Source organism: Lepidochelys olivacea (assembly GCF_965140295.1).
Source record: "Lepidochelys olivacea isolate rLepOli2 genome assembly, chromosome: 17".
NCBI lineage: Eukaryota > Metazoa > Chordata > Testudines > Cheloniidae > Lepidochelys > Lepidochelys olivacea.
The window spans coordinates 11,895,578-11,918,140 of NC_140427.1; the positions used below are offsets into that span (position 1 = coordinate 11,895,578).

The window sequence follows — 22,563 nt, forward strand, 5'->3', positions numbered from 1 at the left end:
TGTGGTAAACTTGAAAGCTCATCTCTCTCACCAACAGAAGTTGGTCCAATAAAAGATATTATCTCACCCATCTTGCCTCTCTAATATCCCGGGACCGACATGCGTACAAAAACACCGCATACAACATTATTGTTGTAACGCTGCTAGTATGCTTTAGTCTAAAGCAGCAAAATGCCAGAAGCACCAAGAATCCCATTTGCTTGGGATGTTTATGTATGTTCCACTCGAGAGTTTTCACTTGAAAACTGCTGAGACATAACATAGATAACGTAACATATTGGTCCTGGCAAGGAGCTGAGTTCATCCACTCCTCTGGACTTCAGTGGGAAGTACTGACCACCTCATTAATCTAATAAAGAGGAGTATCCAGCAGTTAGGGTGCTGGTCTAGGCTGTGGGAGACCCACAGTCCATTCCTGCTCTACCATAGACTTTCAGGTCAGAAGGGACAATTGTGATCAGATTTCCCGTGTGATTTTGGGCAAGTCTCTCCGTGCCTCGGTTCCCCATCTTTAAAATGGAGACAATAGCACTGCCCTACCTCACAGGGTGGTGTTGCGATAAATGCATTAAAGATTGTGATAATCTTGGATGCCAAGGTGATGGGGGCCATCTAAGTACTTCAAATGGACACAAAACAGGGCCACAGATCCCATCACACTTATGTATAATACAGCAAGGAAAGTGGGGGAAAATAGGACTTAGACTCTGTCTAATCTCAAAAGCTTATTTCTCTCTCCAACAGAAGCTGGTCCAATAATAGATATTACCTCCCTACCGTGTCTCACCAATACACAATGTGAGATGGGTCACCTCAATTAAACAAGCTAAAACTCCTACAGAAGATAGATTTACAAAGGTCACCTTAAAATCTTGCCAACTGTGCCTTATATAGATGCATTTACCTCTGTATTCCCCATAAATCCAGAATAGGGAATACTTACTGAAGGGAATGTTAATTATGTAAGGCAATCAGCAACTTTTAAAAGGGCCATTGTACAACCTGAATCATTAATGGGACTATTCCTATGAGTAAAGTTATGCATATTCAGCAACCTCTTCAGGATAGGGGCAATTGTTGCCCATCAGTGATAACATGGATATAAATTGTGACCAGAGGAGTTGGCAAACAGGCAGTTAACAGATGATTTGCCCAGGAACTTAAGTCTCCTGATCATTTTCAGTGAGAGTCTTGCTACATTTTCACATCTTAAATATGGGTATAATAGAAGAGGACATGATCTGCTACTGGCAGCAAGATGAGGAATGGAAAGAACCAGGGAACAAATTCTGACTCTCAGAGATGTAATTAATTCTCTGGCCTAGTTCCTCAGGGGTTGTAGCTATGCTCTGCCGCTTGCTTACTCAGGGCAGATTGTTTTGTCATGCTCTAGCTGCAAAGAATGGCAAAAAAACCCTGCCTGACACCAGAGCCTCATGAACTTACTCAAATTCTGACTTCTATCGAGCTGGTTGCGAAATATATTTTCTCTTTTCTCCACAACAGTTTTTTTTGTTCAGTTTTGTTATTATCTTTCTTTGATTTTTTTCACATTTTTGTCAAAAAAAGAAGCTAATTCCCCTCCCCCTCAGTGTTCAGCAGCTAAAACCCGGTCTTTATTTTGGGGGGGGGGCGGAGGGGGAGGGGCAAAAGTTGCTATTACATCATTCAAAAATATTGGTGAAAAATTCATAACCAGCTTTGACTCTATAGACAGCATGGTCATGACAGGTCATCAGTCCTTGCAGCTTCCCCAACAGACAATGACAGGTTTTTTCATGCAAACCTGGATTTGTGCTGGAAATGGCCCACCTTGATTTTCATACACATTGTAAGGAGAGTGGTCACTTTGGATAAGCTATTACCAGCAGGAGAGTGAGTTTGTGTGTGTGGTTTTTGGAAAAGGGGGGTGAGGGGGTGAGAAAACCTGGATTTGTGCTGGAAATGGCCCACCTTGATTATCATACACATTGTAAAGAGAGTGGTCACTTTGGATGGGCTATTACCAACAGGAGAGTGAGTTTGTGGGGGCAGGGATGGAGGGTGAGAAAACCTGGATTTGTGCTGGAAATGGCCCAACTTGATCATCATACACATTGTAAGGAGAGTGATCACTTTAGATAAGCTATTACCAGCAGGAGAGTGGGGTGGGAAGAGGTATTGTTTCATGGTCTCTGTGTATATAATGTCTTCTGCAGTTTCCACAATATGCATCCAATGAAGTGAGCTGCAGCTCACGAAAGCTTATGCTCAAATAAATTGGTTAGTCTCTAAGGTGCCACAAGTACTCCTTTTCTTTTAACAGACAATGAGTCAGTAGGCTCGTGTTATTTCACTTGATGCTAATAGGGAACTCCTAAAACAGAGGAAAGGGAATTTTCATTAGTATTTAGGCAGTTTTGCATCAACAACATCTACAGCTTGACTCAATCAAAGCTGGGGATTCAGAGAAATAAAATATGGCCAGCTTTTATAAATGTTACATGTGTTACTGGGGGATTTTTTTTTTGCAACTGACTTTGTTGAACAAATATTAATTATTTTCCATCACTTTTTAAAATGTAAGCCAAAACAGAAATAGTCCTTTTACTCCCTCTTTAATGGCACTTAAGTGTGAATGAGTGAAGGTAAAAGTCAGCAGTTCTTCTGACCACTTCCTTATTTCTTAGTTTCAGAGATGATTTTTCTGCCTGTTTTTGTTCCAATGTTACAGTCTTTTCTCTGGAGAGCTTCATATTACTGGGAAAGAATACTGCTGCAGGCTAGTACCCTGTTGACTAAAAACAACAGTCCATTGCCTATTACAGAAAACAATGTGAAGAATTGATTTCTTTATCAACATCAACAAAAAAATTACGAGTTCTCAAAGCATCCCCTTTTTCCACTAGCCCTAAGAAATGTCCACGAACTCAAGTAACAGTACCAAAATAAAAGCCCCCCAAATCATTACTGTGGATGATACCGCATCACTGAACCACATGACACTTGTATACTTGCCAGAAAAGACCTGTCTGGCTGCACAGATGCCCCAGCCATCTCAGATCTGATCTGCCATGTGGAATAAGGCCAGTAAACCTATCTAGGCCTGTCTTATAGAAGATCTGATCTGATAATTATCATCAGGGTTTTTAAATAGCCTTGAGAGATGGCTCCAGCTGTTTCAAGCTGCCAATTTCCAATCTGTGTGCTAGAATCCCATACCAAGCAAAGGATCAATAGCAGACCAATAAGCAGAAATAAAAAATAAGTGGGCAGGACAGCAGATACCAGCTATTACACAATTCTGTACGTTTCTCATATCATCTGCAATGCTGGAATGTCAAGTGTGCTCAGGGCTTGATAACTTTTTTCATTGTCTTGTTAGGGTATGAATATACTCGGGGGAAAAGATGCATTGTAACACATTTTACAATCCTAGCCTAGCCAGGGGAAACTGCACCTTTAATACATATTAGCTGGTCGAGGTCCATTGATTCCATGGCCACAAGGGACCATTGTGCTCATCTAGTCTGACCTCCTGTATAAACAGGCTATACAACTTCCCTCAAATAATTCCTAGAGCGTATCTTTTAGAGAAACAGCCAATCTTGATTTAAAAATGGTCAGTGATGGAGAATCCACCGTAACCCTTGGTAAATTGTTCCAATGGTTAATTACCCTCACTGTTAAAAATACTGGCCTTATTTCCAGTCTGAATTCATCTAGCTTCCAATTCCAGCCATTGAATTGTGTTGTACATTTCTCTGCCAGACCGAAGAGCCCATTATTAAACATTTATTCCCCCATGTATATACTTATACACTGTAATCGAGTGACCACTTAACCTCTTTTTATTAAGCTAAAAAAAAAAAAGTTTTTTGAGCTATCACTATAAGGCATGTTTTCTCAGAGCACCTTTTTTCCTAATGTAGATAGGTCCTTAAAACTTAATATGTTGCATAAACTCAGTTTAGTACCAAGTAACATTACCACGTGCTACAATAATGACTATGCATGCCAAGATCATTACCATTTAGCTTTATAAAGTGTCACCAGTTTGCATGTTTAACTTGTGCCTGGCTAGTAAAACTGGTTAGAAACACAGCTAATGTGCCACTTTCAGCGGCCATATATTCTTGTTTATTCTCCCAGCCACAAATGTACAAAGCTTAGCTCCTGATCTCTGCTTCATTACCAACAGAACTATTGAAAGATACGTGTTGGGGACAGGTTTCAGAGTAACAGCCGTGTTAGTCTGTATTCGCAAAAAGAAAAGGAGTACTTGTGGCACCTTAGAGACTAACCAATTTATTTGAGCATAAGCTTTCGTGAGCTACAGCTCACTTCATCCGAAGTGAGCTGTAGCTCACGAAAGTTTATGCTCAAATAAATTGGTTAGTCTCTAAGGTGCCACAAGTACTCCTTTTCGTGTTGGGGACAATGAGGACAAATTCTGCTCTCGGATCCACTGGTGCAGCTTCACTGAAGACCTTGGTGATGAATTCAGGTAATTACATTGAGTGTCGGGACTATAGAGAAACAGAACCACCCTTGATGCACTGAGCAACAACAGCCTGATATATAGCATTGAACAGTTTAGCTCTGCAGTGTGAGCACAGGACTGTACAGCCAAGACCTCTGGAGTAGGGCTGTTTGAAAAATGGAATTTTTTTTTCATGAAAACATTCATGAAACATTTTTTTTCCTTTTTGCTGAACGGAAAAATTTTGAAATTAGATTTTTTTTCAAACCAGCTCTATTCTGGATCTGTAATCCAAGCGTTGTAGCTTTCTGGCCTCTGCTTCCCAATCAGAAAAAGGAGGACAATTATACTTATCTAATTCAAAGGGCTGTTGCAAAGCTGAAGTAGCGACTGGGACACAGGATTATTCCCATTATTCCCCTTAAAGTGTGCCATGGATTTTAAAATTTGGATAGACAAAACAGATGAGGAGAAGGGCCCTTGGTGCTGCATCTCATCAAAAAGGATGGCACTTTCCAGTACACTCTGCTGAAACTCCAGCACACACAGACTAATGTACAGGGCCACTGTTAGATCTGGATTTAGGGTCTTGGACCTTCTGGATCAGAGGCAAGATTGCTATCAACAGAGAAACAAAGTAGATGGTTAACAATCTTATGTTATAAGGCATATAGTGAGTGGCACTGGACTTACTCATCAGAGATTCAGGAGTAATTATGACCACTGTGTATCACCCACAGTGCTGCAGCATCCTCTTATTTCAGATGCCCTAGTGCCCATACCTTTTCATTTCCATTTAGCGGAACTGCAGGTGGGTAGTACTACTGCTATTCAAGGAGATGTGGAAATGCTACAAGCCCATCAAGTTATGAGACCAGTCCCATGGAGTACAGGGAAAGCATCAAGGTGCCAACTAAAGTCAATGGACAGACTGTCATCAACTTGATTGGGACACTGGATCAGATTCGATCTATGGATAGAGCCTGAGCCTGCTATCTGTCCAGTGCCAGCAGCAGTGGCACCTGGGAGGGACCAAGTCCATTTATACGGACTAGAAGAAGCAAAATAACCAAAAACTAGCGACAGTGAAGCTATTCACACTATCACAGCAATGGAGGACTGAAAGCTGCAGTTGGAGGAGCAATCAGACAGAACCAGCATGACACCGACATGCACAAAAGGTCTGAGAACCACTGAGTCACCAAAAGGAACCCCAATTAGGCAGAATTACCATCTGCTTAAGCAGCAGACATTGCTATTAACAGTCACTGGCTTAAATCAGCTCCCTGGGAGACTTCTCAGTTAAGCAGATTTCCCGAGTAAGTGGAGTGCGCTCTATCCTGGAACAGCAAAGCAATTCAATTAAAAAACTTTAATGTGAAAGAAAAAAAAAAACTTTGCCAAGACCTGCATGTTCAGTATTTTGGGGGGTTGTTTTATTTTACTTTCAACAACTCTGTTTATTCCAAGTTTAAGATTCACAACTTTTGACCAACGTGTTCATTGCCCCTTCTCATCAACACTATGGCTTTTTATTCGCCTGTCGTTTACACTGGTTTTACATCCATTTGCTTCCTGACTGATACCAAGTGGAGAATCAGCGCCATCATCTTAAATATGAAGATTATAGTCACAGATTATCCAGAAAATTAAGTTTAATAAAAAAAGGCAAGTCACAGGAGGATTCTTACTCTTTTCTATGAACTTGTGGCAATAACTACGTTTTAAAGATCGATGCAGGAATTGCGGTTGCTGCTTTGGAGTCAGTCTGCACTGGTAAAATCAAGCTGATTTCAAGCTGCAAATATCATGGGATCTTAGCTAGACTTTGGTAAAATTAGTTGTTTCTGCTTTGTAAGCAGATGTTAATGATCAGTGTATTTGCGGAACAGTGAAAGACTTCCCGCATAGGTCATTAGCAGCATTTGAACTGTAGCCATTCAGAAAAGATTTTACCACTTGAGCTCAAGAAGTAACTCTATTAGTTAACAGCAGTAGTAGAGTGCTACCACCCTATATCCATGGTCAGCATCCTATGGAGGAATAGAGGTTATACATATTCAGGCCCTAATTCTGCAATGACTTGAATGATAAGTAGGACTACACACATACATAAAAGTTAATCACATGTCTTTGCAGGATTGTGGCCTTCCATAGTTTCTAAAGGTAGAATAAGGTGTACAGCACCAATTCAGAATAGATCCCTTGGCTGAGATTTAAATAGCTTGCTGAATGTAGGTCAGATAATTGTATTAACAGCAGCAAATTAAAAGAAGTTCAATCCATCTTAAGATAAAAAGATTTTCTTGTTTAAAAGATATAAGGTCTCATTATAAAAATCAGCAGGAACTAATAAGCACCATTTGGCAGGACAACTGCTGGACTGCGCACCAGTTCATTAAAAACTATGCTAATACTTCTGCAATTGTTAGCAAAATTCAAGACCAACAACAATTAAAATGAAGTAGGGTTGACACAAAAGTATCAAATAGTTATCCATGGCTGAGAAAAGGAATTGGCAAATTATGAAGTTGCCAACTCACAGAAGAACATCAAATGTGACATGATAAATTAACTGTTAAGAAACTATTATACATTGTAGCCTAACAGTCAATATCAAGGCTTGATGGCTGCCATCTTGACCAACACACTGGGGGTTGACTAGGGACGTCCAAAGATAAGAGCAGGAGCCTCTACAGCTGGAGCTAAGAGGAATCAGGCTCTCTTGATGACGCTGTAACAGATTCGTATCCTCTGTGGCTTGGGGACAGAGAGGGATTTGTAATACATTCACCAGTGGTTTACAAAGGTCTCGGAGAAAGCTGTTTCTGAGGAGTTTCATGGTCAGGCTGGGGATACAGCCAAACTGATCACTGCACTCAAAGTGCATCAGATTGGAAGATGACACTGTAGTAAAAAGAAGGATCTGAATGGGAAATAGAACAAGCATTTACACAGCAAGGTCAAGATTTTCAAAGCCATTTCAGGAATTTGGGGAACGGGGCATCCAAATCCCACAGGCAGCTTTGAAAGTACCAGCTCAATTCTTAACATAATTAAATAAAATAAATAAATAACCCATAAGGGGGAAAAATAACTTAGCTGTTCCTTAGCTCCTTAAAGTTCAGATTCAGTTCAAGTTTGGATCAAAATTTAGGTCAGTTCCTATTTTATCCAGACCACCCCTAATTTCTTGATACATTTATTCAAGAGAAATTTAGAGTAAAACTGTCACAGAGAAAACTAACTATACATAAAAAAAAGTGTAAGATGGTCTCAATCCCTAAGAAAACTGTATTTCCATTGCCACACTCCCATAAGAAATCATGCGGTTCTTTGCCATCTGCTGCACTGTTACTAGCTGTTTATAACAACAAATCTGTCAAGAGAAATATGTTCACATAAAGCCGATGACATATGTTTTCTATTAACCAATGTAAAGAATATTTTAATATACTGGAGATTCTCACAGACTGCAATGTTTAGGGGAAAAAAATGAAACAAAATGGACCAGATCCTTTGTTGGAAACTTCAAGGGCTGGCAGAGTAGGGCTGCACCATACCAGCTCTATGTTGCTCCCTGAATCAGAAGAATTCTCTCAAGTGCCACTGAAGCTTCCTTACAGACCCTATATGCTACCAGTGTGGACTACAGCAGATGGAGCAATGCCCAGATTCTGGTTTTCTGTGAGCAGCCTTCTCCACTGGTACCAGCCCCAGACACCTATGCTGGGTGAGATACTACTGTCAAGGTGGCAGGGTTAGTTAATATGTCCAGATCTGCAGTGTGCATTGGTGGACAGAGTTAGAGAGATTTCCTAGTGAACAGAAAGAGGGGAAAACCTACAACATTTCCCAGCCAGGGCTCTGACAGAAGGTCAGACCATCCCAATTCTCCAAGGAACTCAGAGCTCTCCATCATAACTCACTCTTCACAGCTAGCACCACCAGAGGATGAGCAATAAACACCAGGCTGGTATTTAAACCTATCCCTGGTGGGGTGGGGCACTATGAAATGAAGATGCCTCTCAATTGCAGGTTTGGCACCATTGTCTGACCCACCCCTGTCTCCAGCAGGAACCCACATCTAGAACAGCAACATGTCTTGCATCTCTATAAGATATAAGAGTCAGCAGAGCCTGGAATACTTAATAGGGATCATTCTGAACTGTATGATTATTCTGAACAGAATCAAGCTGTGTTGTCCCAACAAAGACATGCCTTGAAACATGGCAACACCCCAACTTTCCAATTACTCTAGAGCCCCACAAATCTAACCATGGCTACAAAACATTGCTTAACACATGAAAAAATTAAAAGCTGCAGTAACTTGATTGATAAAATTTATCATTCTAATTAAATGTCAGACAAAAACAACTCCGATTTTCCCAGACCTAACATTTCAACAGAGCATAAAAATAGACTTAAAACTGGTCAACATTTAATGTAGCCCGGTTTTCTGTATCTCTAGTTTCCTGTACAGCATGGAATACAAAAAAAAGGAAAGAACCTTGACTCACGTTGCTTTTCCTGGAGAAAGCCAGATGAGCAAACCGCAGACTCTTCACCTGCTAAGAAAATAAGATAAAGTGAAATGAGCCTCGTTTACATGAGTCAAGGTCTTTAACTTTTTCTCAGATACTGTGGTGTGCATAACACAATGGGCCACAATTTGCCACTGGTTTACACAGTTCCCACTGACTTCAATGGGGATAGCTCAGCATGCAGAATGATGCTGGGAAATGACTAGCTTTTCATCAAATGCTCCTCGCCCGATTTTACAAAAAAAAAAAAAAAAAAAAAAAAAAAAAAGGGATCACAGGTAGCTTTCCTACCCAGCAGTTTATTTAGTTTGTTTGTAACATCACCCCCTAGGATTTTTGCTTTCTATCTGCCACACTAATTGTAACCAATTTAGTGATATTATAAACCATCAATCTCCATTTACAGGCTGAAAGTTGTAGACAAAGGCTTTTTTCCTTTAAGTCTAAATGGTGCAAAGATGGGACATGGAAATATTAATGACAGCAATAATCTGCTAGGCTCCAGTACTGCAACTGCTTCCACATAGACAGACCCCTGACCCCACAAGAGCCCCACTGATTTAACTGGTGCTTTGCATTGACTTTAGTGGGGCTCCATTTCGGGGGAGGGGTCCACATATGTAGTTTTCATTGCAGGATTGGGGCATTATGAGACACTTTGCATCCATGGATCTCAAAGCACTTCACAAAGGAAAAACAGTATCATCATCACCATTTTACCACTAAGAACAACTAAAGGAATGTCTACACTGCAGCTGAAGGTGCAATTTCCCGCTTGGGTAGACGTACAGGCACTAGCTTTGATCGAGCTAGTGGGCTAAAAATAACATTGTAGCTGGGGCAGCATGGGCGGTGGTGTGGGTTAGCCACCAGAGGACAGGTCCTGTCCAAGACACTAGGTAGGCTCATGCAACTAGCCTGTGCCACCATGGCTACGCTACAGTGCATGTATATCTACCCAAGCTGGACATTACATCCTGCAGCTCCATGGTAGATGTACCTTAAGGCACAAAGAGGGGAACTGACTTGTCCATGGTTAGGACTAGAACTCGGGTCTCCCATCCCTGCCCCACAGTCCCTATGAACCATACTGCCTCATTGTATTAACCTTTCTAAGTAAGACACACACACACATTAGTAAACCTAACCTCAGTGCTGTGTACAATGCAATATATAGTTTTTAATGTTTCAAATAGTCTTCTGGAAATAATAAACCACACAGGCCTATGTCCCTGGAAACTCTAATATCCTCGTAATGTCAGGGGTCATTTCCATTTCCTGTTATATATGAACTTCAAGCATAGTCTCAGTTTATATCTAGTACAACCTTTACCAGGGGACAACAACATGCTCTTGAACAAAGATGGACTCAGTCTAGGTGTCTTTTCTATCTCTAACTTCTATGATCCTTTGAAGAAAAATAGCCAACGAACCAAAACCCTTCCAGCCATTCTGATCATAATTGAAGTTGCAAAGTCTCGCTCACATAAGAAGTCCTTGTTTCCACAATAACTTCAGTGTCTCAGCTACCACTTTGTGGTAACAATAAATATTTGCAAATAAAACTGACCACTGCAGAGTACTTCTATGCAGTTTTTGTTTTTGCAGCATTTTACAGTCTACAGTTTTTTGGGCATTTACTGGACACTTTTCTGCTTGATTCAACTTATGGATTCTGCACACTGGATTTCTCACCGTTTTATACCTTTATAAAACCCCCTGTTTGAAGAGTCAAAGCAAATGTCAACTTATGGATATACAAAACTTTTTTTTTTTTTTTTTTAAAATAATAGCTGTAGGCACTACTCTGGAGAGACAGACCTGGCTTCAGTCAGAGACAGGATCATCGTATATGGACCTGTTAAATAGCATTTTAAAAGAAAAATCCATCGTTTAAATAGCTGCATGTGGCAGAAACAAATTCACTCTTCAATAAGTGACAAAGTTCTTTGACCTTATCTGCATACTGGTATAGTCGAAGCAGTATAGAATAAGCTATATTGGTAGAAGGCATCCTTATCATGGTACAATTCTGTTCATGATAGGGCGCATACCGGCATAAGCCCTACCAGTTTGAAAAAAAAAAAAATCACACCTTAACTAACATAGTTGTATCAATACAAAAACTGTGAGTGGACCTTCAAGAATACCTGAATCTTTCATATTCCTTTTATCCTTCAGAATGGGAATGGATTATTTATTTGTTTGTTTGTTTGTTTTAAAAGAAACTCAGTCTTACTCAATGGAATTATTCATCATGTAGTAGCAAAAGCTTTTGAAGGGCCAGGAATGTATATTCCTGAATTTGGTTACTTGTGCCGTCATCTTGTCAGTCTAGGGTCTAATTAATGCTCCTCTGTGTCTGTCTGACTTGAGAAAGTTACTAAATACACATCACTAAAGTCCACGAGTATAGGCATACCCGGAGCACCTGTTAAAAGTACAGTACAACTGTGCAGCATAGACCTGCCCCAATGAAGCTAATGGAAAGATTCCTGTTGACTTTGCTGGGAGTTCGATCAGGGCCTAAGATAAGAAAATCTCTAGCTGAAATTTCCTGAGTGTCAGGATTAGCAGAGTTGGTAATTTGATTCATAGCTTCCCTGACCAAGAACTGATCCTGTGCTGCAGCAGTGAGTATACTGAATCCAGACCAGTAGGGAGGTGACACCAGATCTAACATGGAACCATAGAGCATGAACTACTATGAAGCCCTTCAAATCTCACTGTCTCAAATTTAAATCCTGCTGATCGACTCCAGCTGGTTTATCACCCTATCACTTTTTCAGTTTAGTACAGATTAAATGCTTCACCAGTCTGCTTTATCCGGTCTTTAACTACCAAGGTGACCTCCACTATCAAAAACTGCTAATTTATCAAGCATCAAACCAACCAAAAATAATTATGAGTACCAACACCCAACAAGCATCAATTACAGATAAATATTTTAACCGTCACAGGCCAAGAAAAATATATGTCAGCGATATAAACCACATCTTGCATCTAAAGCTAGTGGAAAATCGTGGATGAGATCCCAGAGACAAGAGCAATTACAGTTTCTCTTTTACATAATCTGGTACTTTTTCCTAGGACCTATAGACTTTTTGGTGATTACCCATTTGGCAGACCTAGTATTCTATAGCCTGTAGAAGGGAAAGAGCCATTTCTGGAACAGCTGTCAACTGCACATTATAATTTCAAGAAGCAGTTTGAAAATTTTTCTTTTGTCAGAATTATGACTTTTTGAAAACTTTTGACAATGCTACAAAAAAATTTCAATTGGGATTTCAAAAAATTCTGACCAGCTCTAATAATTACTATTTATTGTTTGTACTGTAGTAATGCTTAGAGATCCAGTTGAAATACATACATAATGAGAAGGAGTCCCTCTTATATTACAATGATATTTCCAAACACAAACCAGCTTCCCCACATGCTTCTAGAGAAGGGCAGGGTAGTATCAGCATCAGACCTACCTACTTCTGCCTTCCTTCAGGCTCCCTACTCTCCTCCAGCCCTTCCTTCTTGTTTGCTTATAGGGTCTTGGCTGCTAGGGATAATGCTACTCAATTAGCCCCTCAGCTTTATCTCCATTCAGTTAATTGGCCTCCTCTGCTGACTGCCTGTCTTTCAATGAGAGCTCAATTAATATAAACTGGTGGGGCATTGACTGACAAGGTGCTGAGTTAGCTCCCAGCAGGTACTCTTCTTCAGCTAACATATTTTAAATAGATTTTGCTGTTACACTAACATAATTAGAGAGCGGAGAGAGTGAAAACCTTGAGGATCAGCCCCATAACGAAAAGGAATCCATGCCTTTTACCACTGATGGATGGACCAATTGAGGACAGCAAACTCAGTCACAGCTTTCTTTTTTGTCACAGGTCCTCAAGTTACCACAGCCAGCACCTCAGCTTTTAAATAGCCCTGCAGCATGGAGCATGCTACAAAGAACAAGTGCCAGGCTCTCTAATTTACAGCAACAAAAAGCTGCCACTCTGCATTTTTCATGCTGAAATAGCAAGCAATGAAAGTCTCTTGGCATCTGTCAAGGTTCCTCCCCCACTCTGAACTCTAGGGTACAGATGTGGGGACCTGCATGAAAAACCTCCTAAGCTTATCTTTACCAGCTTAGGTCAAAACTTCCCCAAGGTACAAAATATTACCCCTTGGACAGGCCGCTACCACCACCAAACTAATACTGGTTACTGGGGAAGAGCTGTTTGGACGCGTCCTTCCCCCCAAAATACTTCCCAAAACCTTGCACCCCACTTCCTGGACAAGGTTTGGTAAAAAGCCTCACCAATTTGCCTAGGTGACTACAGACCCAGACCCTTGGATCTTAAGAACAATGAATAATCCTCCCAACACTTGCACCCCCCCTTTCCTGGGAAATGTTGGATAAAAAGCCTCACCAATTTGCATAGGTGACCACAAACCCAAACCCTTGGATCTGAGAACAATGAAAAAGCATTCAGTGTTTTACAAGAAGACTTTTAATAAAAAATAGAAGTAAATAGAAATAAAGAAATCCCCCCTGTAAAATCAGGATGGTATATATCTTACAGGGTAATTAGATTCAAAAACATAGAGAACCCCTCTAGGCAAAACCTTAAGTTACAAAAAAGATACACAGACAGAAATAGTTATTCTATTCAGCACAATTCTTTTCTCAGCCATTTAAAGAAATCATAATCTAACACATACCTAGCTAGATTACTTACTAAAAGTTCTAAGACTCCATTCCTGTTCTGTCCCCGGCCAAGACGACTACAGACAGACACACAAACCCTTTGTTTCTCTCCCTCCTCCCAGCTTTTGAAAGTATCTTGTCTCCTCATTGGTCATTTTGGTCAGGTGCCAGCGAGGTTACCTTTAGCTTCTTAACCCTTTACAGGTGAGAGGAGCTTTCCCCTGGCCAGGAGGGATTTCAAAGGGGTTTACCCTTCCCTTTATATTTATGACACGCCCCCCAAATCTCAGCTAGGGTGAAACACTGGCTGGGATTTCTTCCTGGAGCTCTAGGAAAACAGAGTTAATAAGACACATGCATCTCTAAATATACTACCAAGTACATAAAGACTAACAATATTTTCCACATCTCAAGGACGATTTTAACCAGTTGATTCTGGGAAACTTTCACGGGAGAGTGCATCAGCCACTTTGTTAGAAGCTCCTGAGATGTGTTGGATGTCGAAATCAAAATCTTGGAGAGCTAAACTCCACCGAAGAAGTTTTCTGTTAGTTTCTTTGACGGTGTGAAGCCACTTTAGTGCAGCATGGTCGGTTTGCAGGTGGAAACGCCGTCCCCAAACATATGGGCGTAGCTTTTCCAGAGCGTAGACAATGGCATAACATTCTTTTTCAGTGACTGACCAGTTGCTTTCCCTCTCAGACAGTTTTTTGCTGAGAAACACTACAGGGTGGAATTCTTGATCAGGTCCTTTCTGCATTAAAACTGCTCCCACACCACGCTCGGATGCATCTGTGGTTACTAGGAACGGTTTGTCAAAGTCTGGGGCCCTTAGTACAGGGTCAGACATGAGTGTCGCTTTAAGCTTGTTAAAGGCCTTCTGACACTTTCCGGTCCACTGAACAGCATTTGGCTGTTTCTTTTTGGTTAGGTCTGTCAGTGGGGCAGCGATTTGGCTGTAGTGCGGTACAAATCGTCTGTAATAACCGGCCAAGCCTAAGAAGGATTGAACCTGTTTCTTTGACTTTGGGACAGGCCACTTTTGGATAGCATCCACTTTGGCCTGTAGGGGGCTGATAGTTCCTTGACCCACCTGGTGTCCAAGGTAAGTCACTCTGTTTAGGCCTATTTGACACTTCTTAGCCTTAACAGTTAGTCCTGCCTCCCTTATGCGCTCAAGGACTTTTTGTAGATGTTCCAGGTGGTCTGCCCAGGAATCCGAAAATATGGCCACATCGTCAAGGTAGGCGACTGCATATTCTCCTAATCCCGCTAGGAGACCATCTACAAGTCTTTGGAAAGTGGCGGGTGCATTTCGCAGCCCGAAAGGGAGTACATTAAATTCATACAGCCCGAGATGTGTGATGAAGGCTGACCTTTCCTTGGCAGATTCATCTAGCGGTACCTGCCAGTACCCCTTGGTTAAGTCCAAGGTAGAGATGAACTGGGCCCTTCCCAGTTTCTCTAATAGTTCATCTGTGCGTGGCATGGGATAGTTGTCTGGGCGAGTTACAGCATTTAGCTTACGGTAGTCCACGCAAAAACGTATTTCCCCATCTGGTTTGGGAACTAGAACCACTGGAGATGCCCATGCACTTTCAGAGGGGCGGATTACACCCATCTGTAACATATCCTGGATCTCCCGTTCTATAGCAGTTTTAGCTTGAGGAGACACCCGGTAAGGTTGGACCCTAATTGGGTGAGCATTACCTGTGTCAATGGAGTGGTATGCCCGTTCAGTCAGTCCTGGGGTGGCTGAGAACGTTGGCGCGTAGCTAGTGCACAGCTCCTGGATCTGCTGTCGCTGCATACGCCCAAGGGTCCTGGAGAGGTTCACCTCTTCCACACCACCAGCACATTTCCCTTCGTAGTAGACACCTTCAGGCCACTCAGCGTCGTCTCCTCCCTGGGCTGTAAACTGACAAACCTTTAATTCTCTGGAATAAAAGGGCTTTAGAGAATTAATATGATACACCTTAGGCTTTCGGTTGGAGGTGGGGAATGCTATGAGATAATTAACAGCTCCCAGGCGCTCCTGGACCACGAATGGCCCTTCCCACGATGCTTCCATTTTATGGGCCTGGAGCGCCTTTAAGACCATGACCTGGTCTCCTACTTTGAAGGAACGCTCTCTGGCATGTTTATCATACCAGGCTTTTTGCTCTTTTTGAGCATCCTGTAAGTTTTCTCTAGCAAGGGCTAAAGAGGTTCGGAGGGTGTTTTGTAGGTTGGTTACAAAGTCCAGAATGTTAGTTCCTGGAGAAGGTGTAAATCCCTCCCATTGCTGCTTCACCAACTGCAATGGCCCCTTAACCTCACGGCCATATACAAGTTCAAATGGGGAAAACCCTAAACTGGGATGTGGTACAGCTCTGTAGGCAAAGAGCAACTGCTGCAATACTAGGTCCCAATCATTGGAGTGCTCATTTACGAATTTACGTATCATGGCCCCCAAAGTTCCATTAAACTTCTCCACCATGCCATTTGTTTGATGATGGTAAGGAGTGGCAACCAAGTGATTTACCCCATGAGCTTCCCAAAGGTTTTTCATAGTTCCTGCCAGGAAATTAGTCCCTGCATCTGTGAGGATGTCGGAGGGCCAACCTACCCTGGCAAAAATGTCTGCTAGTGCCTGGCACACACTTTTAGCCCTGGTGTTGCTTAGAGCTACTGCTTCCGGCCATCGGGTGGCAAAATCCATGAAAGTCAGTATGTACTGCTTTCCTCTGGGTGTCTTTTTCGGAAAAGGACCCAGAATATCCACAGCTACTCGCTGAAATGGAACTTCAATGATGGGGAGTGGCTGGAGAGGAGCTTTGACCTGGTCTTGGGGTTTTCCCACTCTTTGGCACACCTCACAAGACTGGACATAGGTAGAAACATCCTTGCCCATTCCCTCCCAGTGGAATGACCCCCCCAAACGGTCTTTGGTCCTGTTCACCCCAGCATGGCCACTAGGGTGATCATGGGCTAAGCTCAAGAGCTTGGCCCGGTATTTAGTTGGAACTACCAACTGTCTCTGAGGATGCCAGTCTTCCTGGTGTCCCCCAGAAAGAGTTTCCTTGTATAAAAGTCCTCTTTCTACAACAAACCTGGATCGATTAGAAGAGCTGAGAGGCGGTGGGTTGCTCCGTGCCGCCGTCCAAGCTCTCTGGAGGCTTTCATCTGCTTCTTGTTCGGTCTGGAACTGTTCCCTTGATGCTGGAGACATCAGTTCCTCATGGGATTGTGGACCTAGGCTTGGTCCCTCTGGAAGCGATATAGGGGATGGAGCTGTTTCTGTTGACTGTGAACCGCTCTCCGCTGGTGTACTATGTTGGGATTCAGGCTCCGGCTGAGCCTCTTGTGTAGGGTTATCGGCTGCTGCCAGTTCAGGTTCGGTGGGGCCCTCTGGTGTTGAGGTTGCAAGTACTGGATTCAGTGCTGACACGGGGTCTGGTGTTGGTTGTTCGGCTGGTTCCGGTTCTGGGACTAGTTCCGTCTGGGTCTCTGGGACTGGATCCACTACTGCTGTTGCAGACATTGGCCTGGGGTCCAGGTCCATCACCTCTGACTGGGTCCTGATAGAAGTTTCCGGAACAGAGCTAGGCCTCACGGCTTGTTTAGCCTGGTTGCGGGTGACCATTCCCACCCTCTTGGCCTGCTTCACATGATTGGCCAAGTCTTCCCCCAACAGCATGGGGATGGGATAATCATCATAGACTGCAAAAGTCCACATTCCTGACCAGCCCTTGTACTGGACAGGCAACTTGGCTGTAGGCAAATTGAAAGAGTTGGACTTGAAGGGTTGAATCGTCACTTGGATCTCTGGGTTGATTAAATTGGGGTCCACTAAGGAAGCATGGATAGCTGACACTTGTGCTCCGGTGTCCCTCCACGCGGTGACCTTCTTCCCACCCACACTCACAGTTTCCCTCCGCTCCAAGGGTATCTGGGAGGTATCTGGGCCTGTGGACCTCTGGTGTGATTCCGGTGCAATGAACTGTAATCTGTTGGGGTTCTTGGGGCAGTTGGCCTTTACATGCCCCAGCTCGTTACACTTAAAACATCGTCCAGCTGACGGGTCACTGGGGCGAGGAGGGTTGCTGGAGAACGGGGTGGTGGGACGATAAGGGGTCTGGAGGGTTCTTTGGGAGGTAGGTGGGGCTTTGGGCGGCCCCCGGTAATAGGGTGTGGTCTGGGGTGGTCCCTTCTGGTCTCCGCTCCAACTGCGACCAGTTTTCTTCTTCTCTGCCACCTCCACCCATCTGGCTCCAATCTCTCCTGCCTCAATTACAGTTTTGGGTTTCCCATCTAGGATGTATCTTTCTATTTCCTCAGGAACACCCTCTAAGAATTGTTCCATTTGCATTAGGAAGGGCAAATTTACTGGAGATTCAACACTTGCTCCTGATATCCAGGCATCCCAATGTTTTACAATGTGGTAGGCATGTCGGGTAAATGACATGTCTGGTTTCCACCTTAGGGCTCGGAACCTCCGACGAGACTGCTCGGGTGTTATCCCCATTCTGACTCTCGCCTTGGATTTAAACAGTTCATACTTGTTCATGTGTTCTTTAGGCATTTCAGCTGCCACCTCAGCTAAGGGTCCACTGAGCTGCGGCCTCAGCTCTACCATGTATTGGTCAGTAGAGATGTTGTACCCAAGGCAGGCCCTTTCGAAGTTTTCTAAGAAGGCCTCAGTATCATCACCTGCCTTGTAGGTGGGGAACTTTCTGGGATGGGAAGTGGTACCTGGAGAAGGATTGCTAGGGTTTGTTGGTATATTCTGCTGGGCCTTTATCCTCTCCATCTCCTCCACATGCTTCCTCTCTTTTTCCTTCTCCTCCTCCACATGCTTCCTCTCTTTTTCCCTCTCCTCCTCCACATGCTTCCTTGCCTCCATTTCCCTCTTGTGGGCAGCCTCTTGGTGTTGTTCTGCCTCCCTTTCTTGTTCCTTCTTCAGCTGCATGAGTTCTATCTGTCTTTCATGTTCCCTTTGTTTTTCCTCAGCCTGAAATTTGGCTAATTCCAGCTGTAGTCGAGCTGAGGATTTGGCCATTCTAACCTCTCTGTTTTTAACTAACTTTACACCCGAGGTTTAGAAATAAACAAACAAAACTTGGCTGTAAAATTTTGCTGTGCTGGAATAGAATACCTATTCTCTGATAGTGATTGTCAGCCTACAGAAAAAGACAATTCCCTTGTCTCTGCTCTGGGCCCAAATTAAAGCAAAAAACCTCCAACTACTTGGAAACCTGCTTACCCAGCCCAAAGAAGAAAAAAATTTCTTTTCAAACCTGTGCTCCTTGTAAAACAAAAAAAACAAAAAAAAAATCAAAATCCTAAAAAAAAAACCCTGCCACTTTTGTCTCCAGGCAAATGGGTAGAGCACACACCCCCTATTTACTTTTAGGAAGAAAAGAAAAAAAAAAAAAAACAACCTCTGGGTTGGAAGACTGTGAATTTCCCTGCAGGAGTTAAGTACCCTGCCTCCAGGCAAAGAAAATCTGCAATTCACAAGATAATCCCCTTTTGTCTCTGCTTGGCCACAAAGCAGAGAGAAACCAAGCTGCTTTCAGTTTCAAAGCTGCCTTCTGGACTTCCTAAAAATTCCTTTTTAAAATCTGTATTTCTAGTTCAAAAAATCTCAACTGGATCTCAAAATGATTTCAGGTTAATCCCACCACTGTGCCACCATGTCAAGGTTCCTCCCCCACTCTGAACTCTAGGGTACAGATGTGGGGACCTGCATGAAAAACCTCCTAAGCTTATCTTTACCAGCTTAGGTCAAAACTTCCCCAAGGTACAAAATATTACCCCTTGGACAGGCCGCTACCACCACCAAACTAATACTGGTTACTGGGGAAGAGCTGTTTGGACGCGTCCTTCCCCCCAAAATACTTCCCAAAACCTTGCACCCCACTTCCTGGACAAGGTTTGGTAAAAAGCCTCACCAATTTGCCTAGGTGACTACAGACCCAGACCCTTGGATCTTAAGAACAATGAATAATCCTCCCAACACTTGCACCCCCCCTTTCCTGGGAAATGTTGGATAAAAAGCCTCACCAATTTGCATAGGTGACCACAAACCCAAACCCTTGGATCTGAGAACAATGAAAAAGCATTCAGTGTTTTACAAGAAGACTTTTAATAAAAAATAGAAGTAAATAGAAATAAAGAAATCCCCCCTGTAAAATCAGGATGGTATATATCTTACAGGGTAATTAGATTCAAAAACATAGAGAACCCCTCTAGGCAAAACCTTAAGTTACAAAAAAGATACACAGACAGAAATAGTTATTCTATTCAGCACAATTCTTTTCTCAGCCATTTAAAGAAATCATAATCTAACACATACCTAGCTAGATTACTTACTAAAAGTTCTAAGACTCCATTCCTGTTCTGTCCCCGGCCAAGACGACTACAGACAGACACACAAACCCTTTGTTTCTCTCCCTCCTCCCAGCTTTTGAAAGTATCTTGTCTCCTCATTGGTCATTTTGGTCAGGTGCCAGCGAGGTTACCTTTAGCTTCTTAACCCTTTACAGGTGAGAGGAGCTTTCCCCTGGCCAGGAGGGATTTCAAAGGGGTTTACCCTTCCCTTTATATTTATGACAGCATCTGACATTTGAGGCAAGAAAACTGTTTGAATTAACCTCTTTTCAATCTTCATATTCAATCTCTTTCACTTATCAGCACCTCGTCGGGGCATTTGGCGGATTGCAGCACCGCCAAAGAGCTTGGTTGTAAATGTTATCTATTTTTAGCTTATTGGGGAGAAAGTGCTATCTGCAGTAGCTCGTAGACAGAGGAGTAATGGTTAAGGTGAGCCATCCGTCACTATCTGTGGAAGGGCTTCTGAAGTCTTCAGGAACGTGACTGTTAAAAAACTAGGTCATCACTCACTTTGTGGCTTGCGTAGGCCATGCTTGTTATTCACACCAGGGGCTCCTTGAATAACTCCATTCCCTCTCACAAGCTCTGTGTGCCATGCTCCCATCCCCCTGTATTTCGGGGACTCCCTGCAACTCTCCCCAGCTATCCCCCCGCCCAGGGTTCTGTGCACCCCCGCCCATTCTCCATCCCATACTAATGGCTCTGTGTGCATACCACCCCTACTTCCCCCATGCCCTCATTCCCCCCACAGCAAGGGCTCTATGTGTTCTCTGATCCCCCGGCCTCCAGGTCCCCTTCACCAGGATTCCTCACGTCCCTTCCACCATGGCAGGGGTTTTATCTCCTACCCCCGTCCACACACACACAGCAGGGTCGTGTCTGCTCCCCTTTCTCATCTCCCCCCACCATGACTTAAGGGGAGGGGGACACACAGAGCCCCCACCAGCATCCCCCAATTCTTCCCTCAACCAGGGGTTATGTACACTCTATTCACTCCTTCCCCCATAGCAGGCTCCCCCATTCCCCACCCCATCCCATGCCAGAGGTTGTGTGTTTGCCCCCCATTTCACTACCTTTCTCCTCCTGCCACCTTATTTTTCTGTCTGGGAGTTAAGTCGTTCAAGATGCCAATATGTTAAACTCTAGGAGAACAGGCAGATATGAGATGGGATATTGTTATGCAGGAAGGCATTAATGGATGCCATCACCCAGTTTGATCTACAGACAACTGAAGAGGTGTTCGAGGCTGAGGCTGTCCTAAAGAGCTGGCAGAGGCTTAATGGGTTCCACTCCCCCCTGCTTTGCAGTTCCCCAACTTTCCCAGAAATCAATAGGGTTCTGGCCATTGCTGTCTAGAACATTTTCTGAAATTTTGAAATCGATCAGATGCAGTGTTCAAAAGTTATCACATTATGGAGACAGAAATTGAGTCATGTTGAGCGTAAGGCCTTCAAAAGCTCAGCCAACAAGGACTGAGGCTCCATATCGTGAGCAAAGTGAAATGTTTCAAATCACTTGAGTCCAAAATGCACCAAAAATACATGAGGCAGAAGGAGGTGAGGTACTATTGTTTAATGGACCAGCTTCCCAAGCTTGTCTCTCTTACCAACTCATACAATAATGTTGTATGCAGTGTTGTTGTAGCCGTGTTGGTCCCAGGATATTAGAGAGGCAAGATGGGTGAGATTAATATCTTTTATTGGACCAGCTTCTGTTGGTGAGAGAAACAAGCTTGTGAAGTTGGATCAGTAAAAGGTATTACTTCACCCACTTGTCTCTCCAATATCCTGGGACCCGACTCCAACACGGCTACAACAACACTGCGTACAAAAATACAAGATGTCCATTAAACAACAAAGGAATTCAGGAACAGAACTTTCCTCTAACAGCTATAGCTCACGGTGTGTGTAACTCTGCTCACCAGGTTCTTATATTCCCAAATACTGGTTTACTAAATATTAATCATGGAGGGAGGATAAAGATGCCTTAAAATTACACTGCATATAAGAAGTTGTCCAACCCTGAACAAGAGAGCTGGATGAACAATAGAAAATAGCTTTCACAAAGGCTTTCAAGCTCATTTTTGTTCTGCAGCTTTCAAAAAGGAACTTTTTTTTTTAATTCAAAATTTTGTATAAAAAATTTTCACTTTTGAAAACTTTTTTTTTAAACCAATGCTTTTGTTTTCCTTTCGCCTGCCTTTTTAAAAACTATATCAATTTTGCCAATGAACTAGGGGGAGGGGAGAGAAAAGGAAAAGGGGGGGGGATTACAAATTGAAAACTGAAAAACAGACTAAACATTGGCTGCTCACTCCAAGGGTGCTGAAACAATTTGTACAGTGGGGGTGCCAAGAGCCATTGAACCAAACTGTAAACCCTGTATATAATGGAAACCACTTCAAGCCAGGGGGTGCAGAAGCACCATCATCACCCCTAGTTCCAGCACCTGTGGCTCACTCTCAAGTCACTAGATTTAGTCAACTC

General features: G+C 43.0%; 1 protein-coding gene across 1 annotated transcript in view; it reads right to left on the reverse strand.

Moving 5' to 3' along the window:
• The window catches only part of PITPNM3 (PITPNM family member 3), a 351,463-nt gene that overhangs the window by 139,971 nt on the left and 188,929 nt on the right, over positions 1 to 22,563 (reverse strand). Inside the window, exon 4 of the mRNA XM_084651346.1 lies at positions 8,983 to 9,033. Coding sequence (XP_084507472.1) covers positions 8,983 to 9,033 — 51 coding nt within the window. The remainder of the gene's footprint in view (positions 1 to 8,982; positions 9,034 to 22,563) is intronic.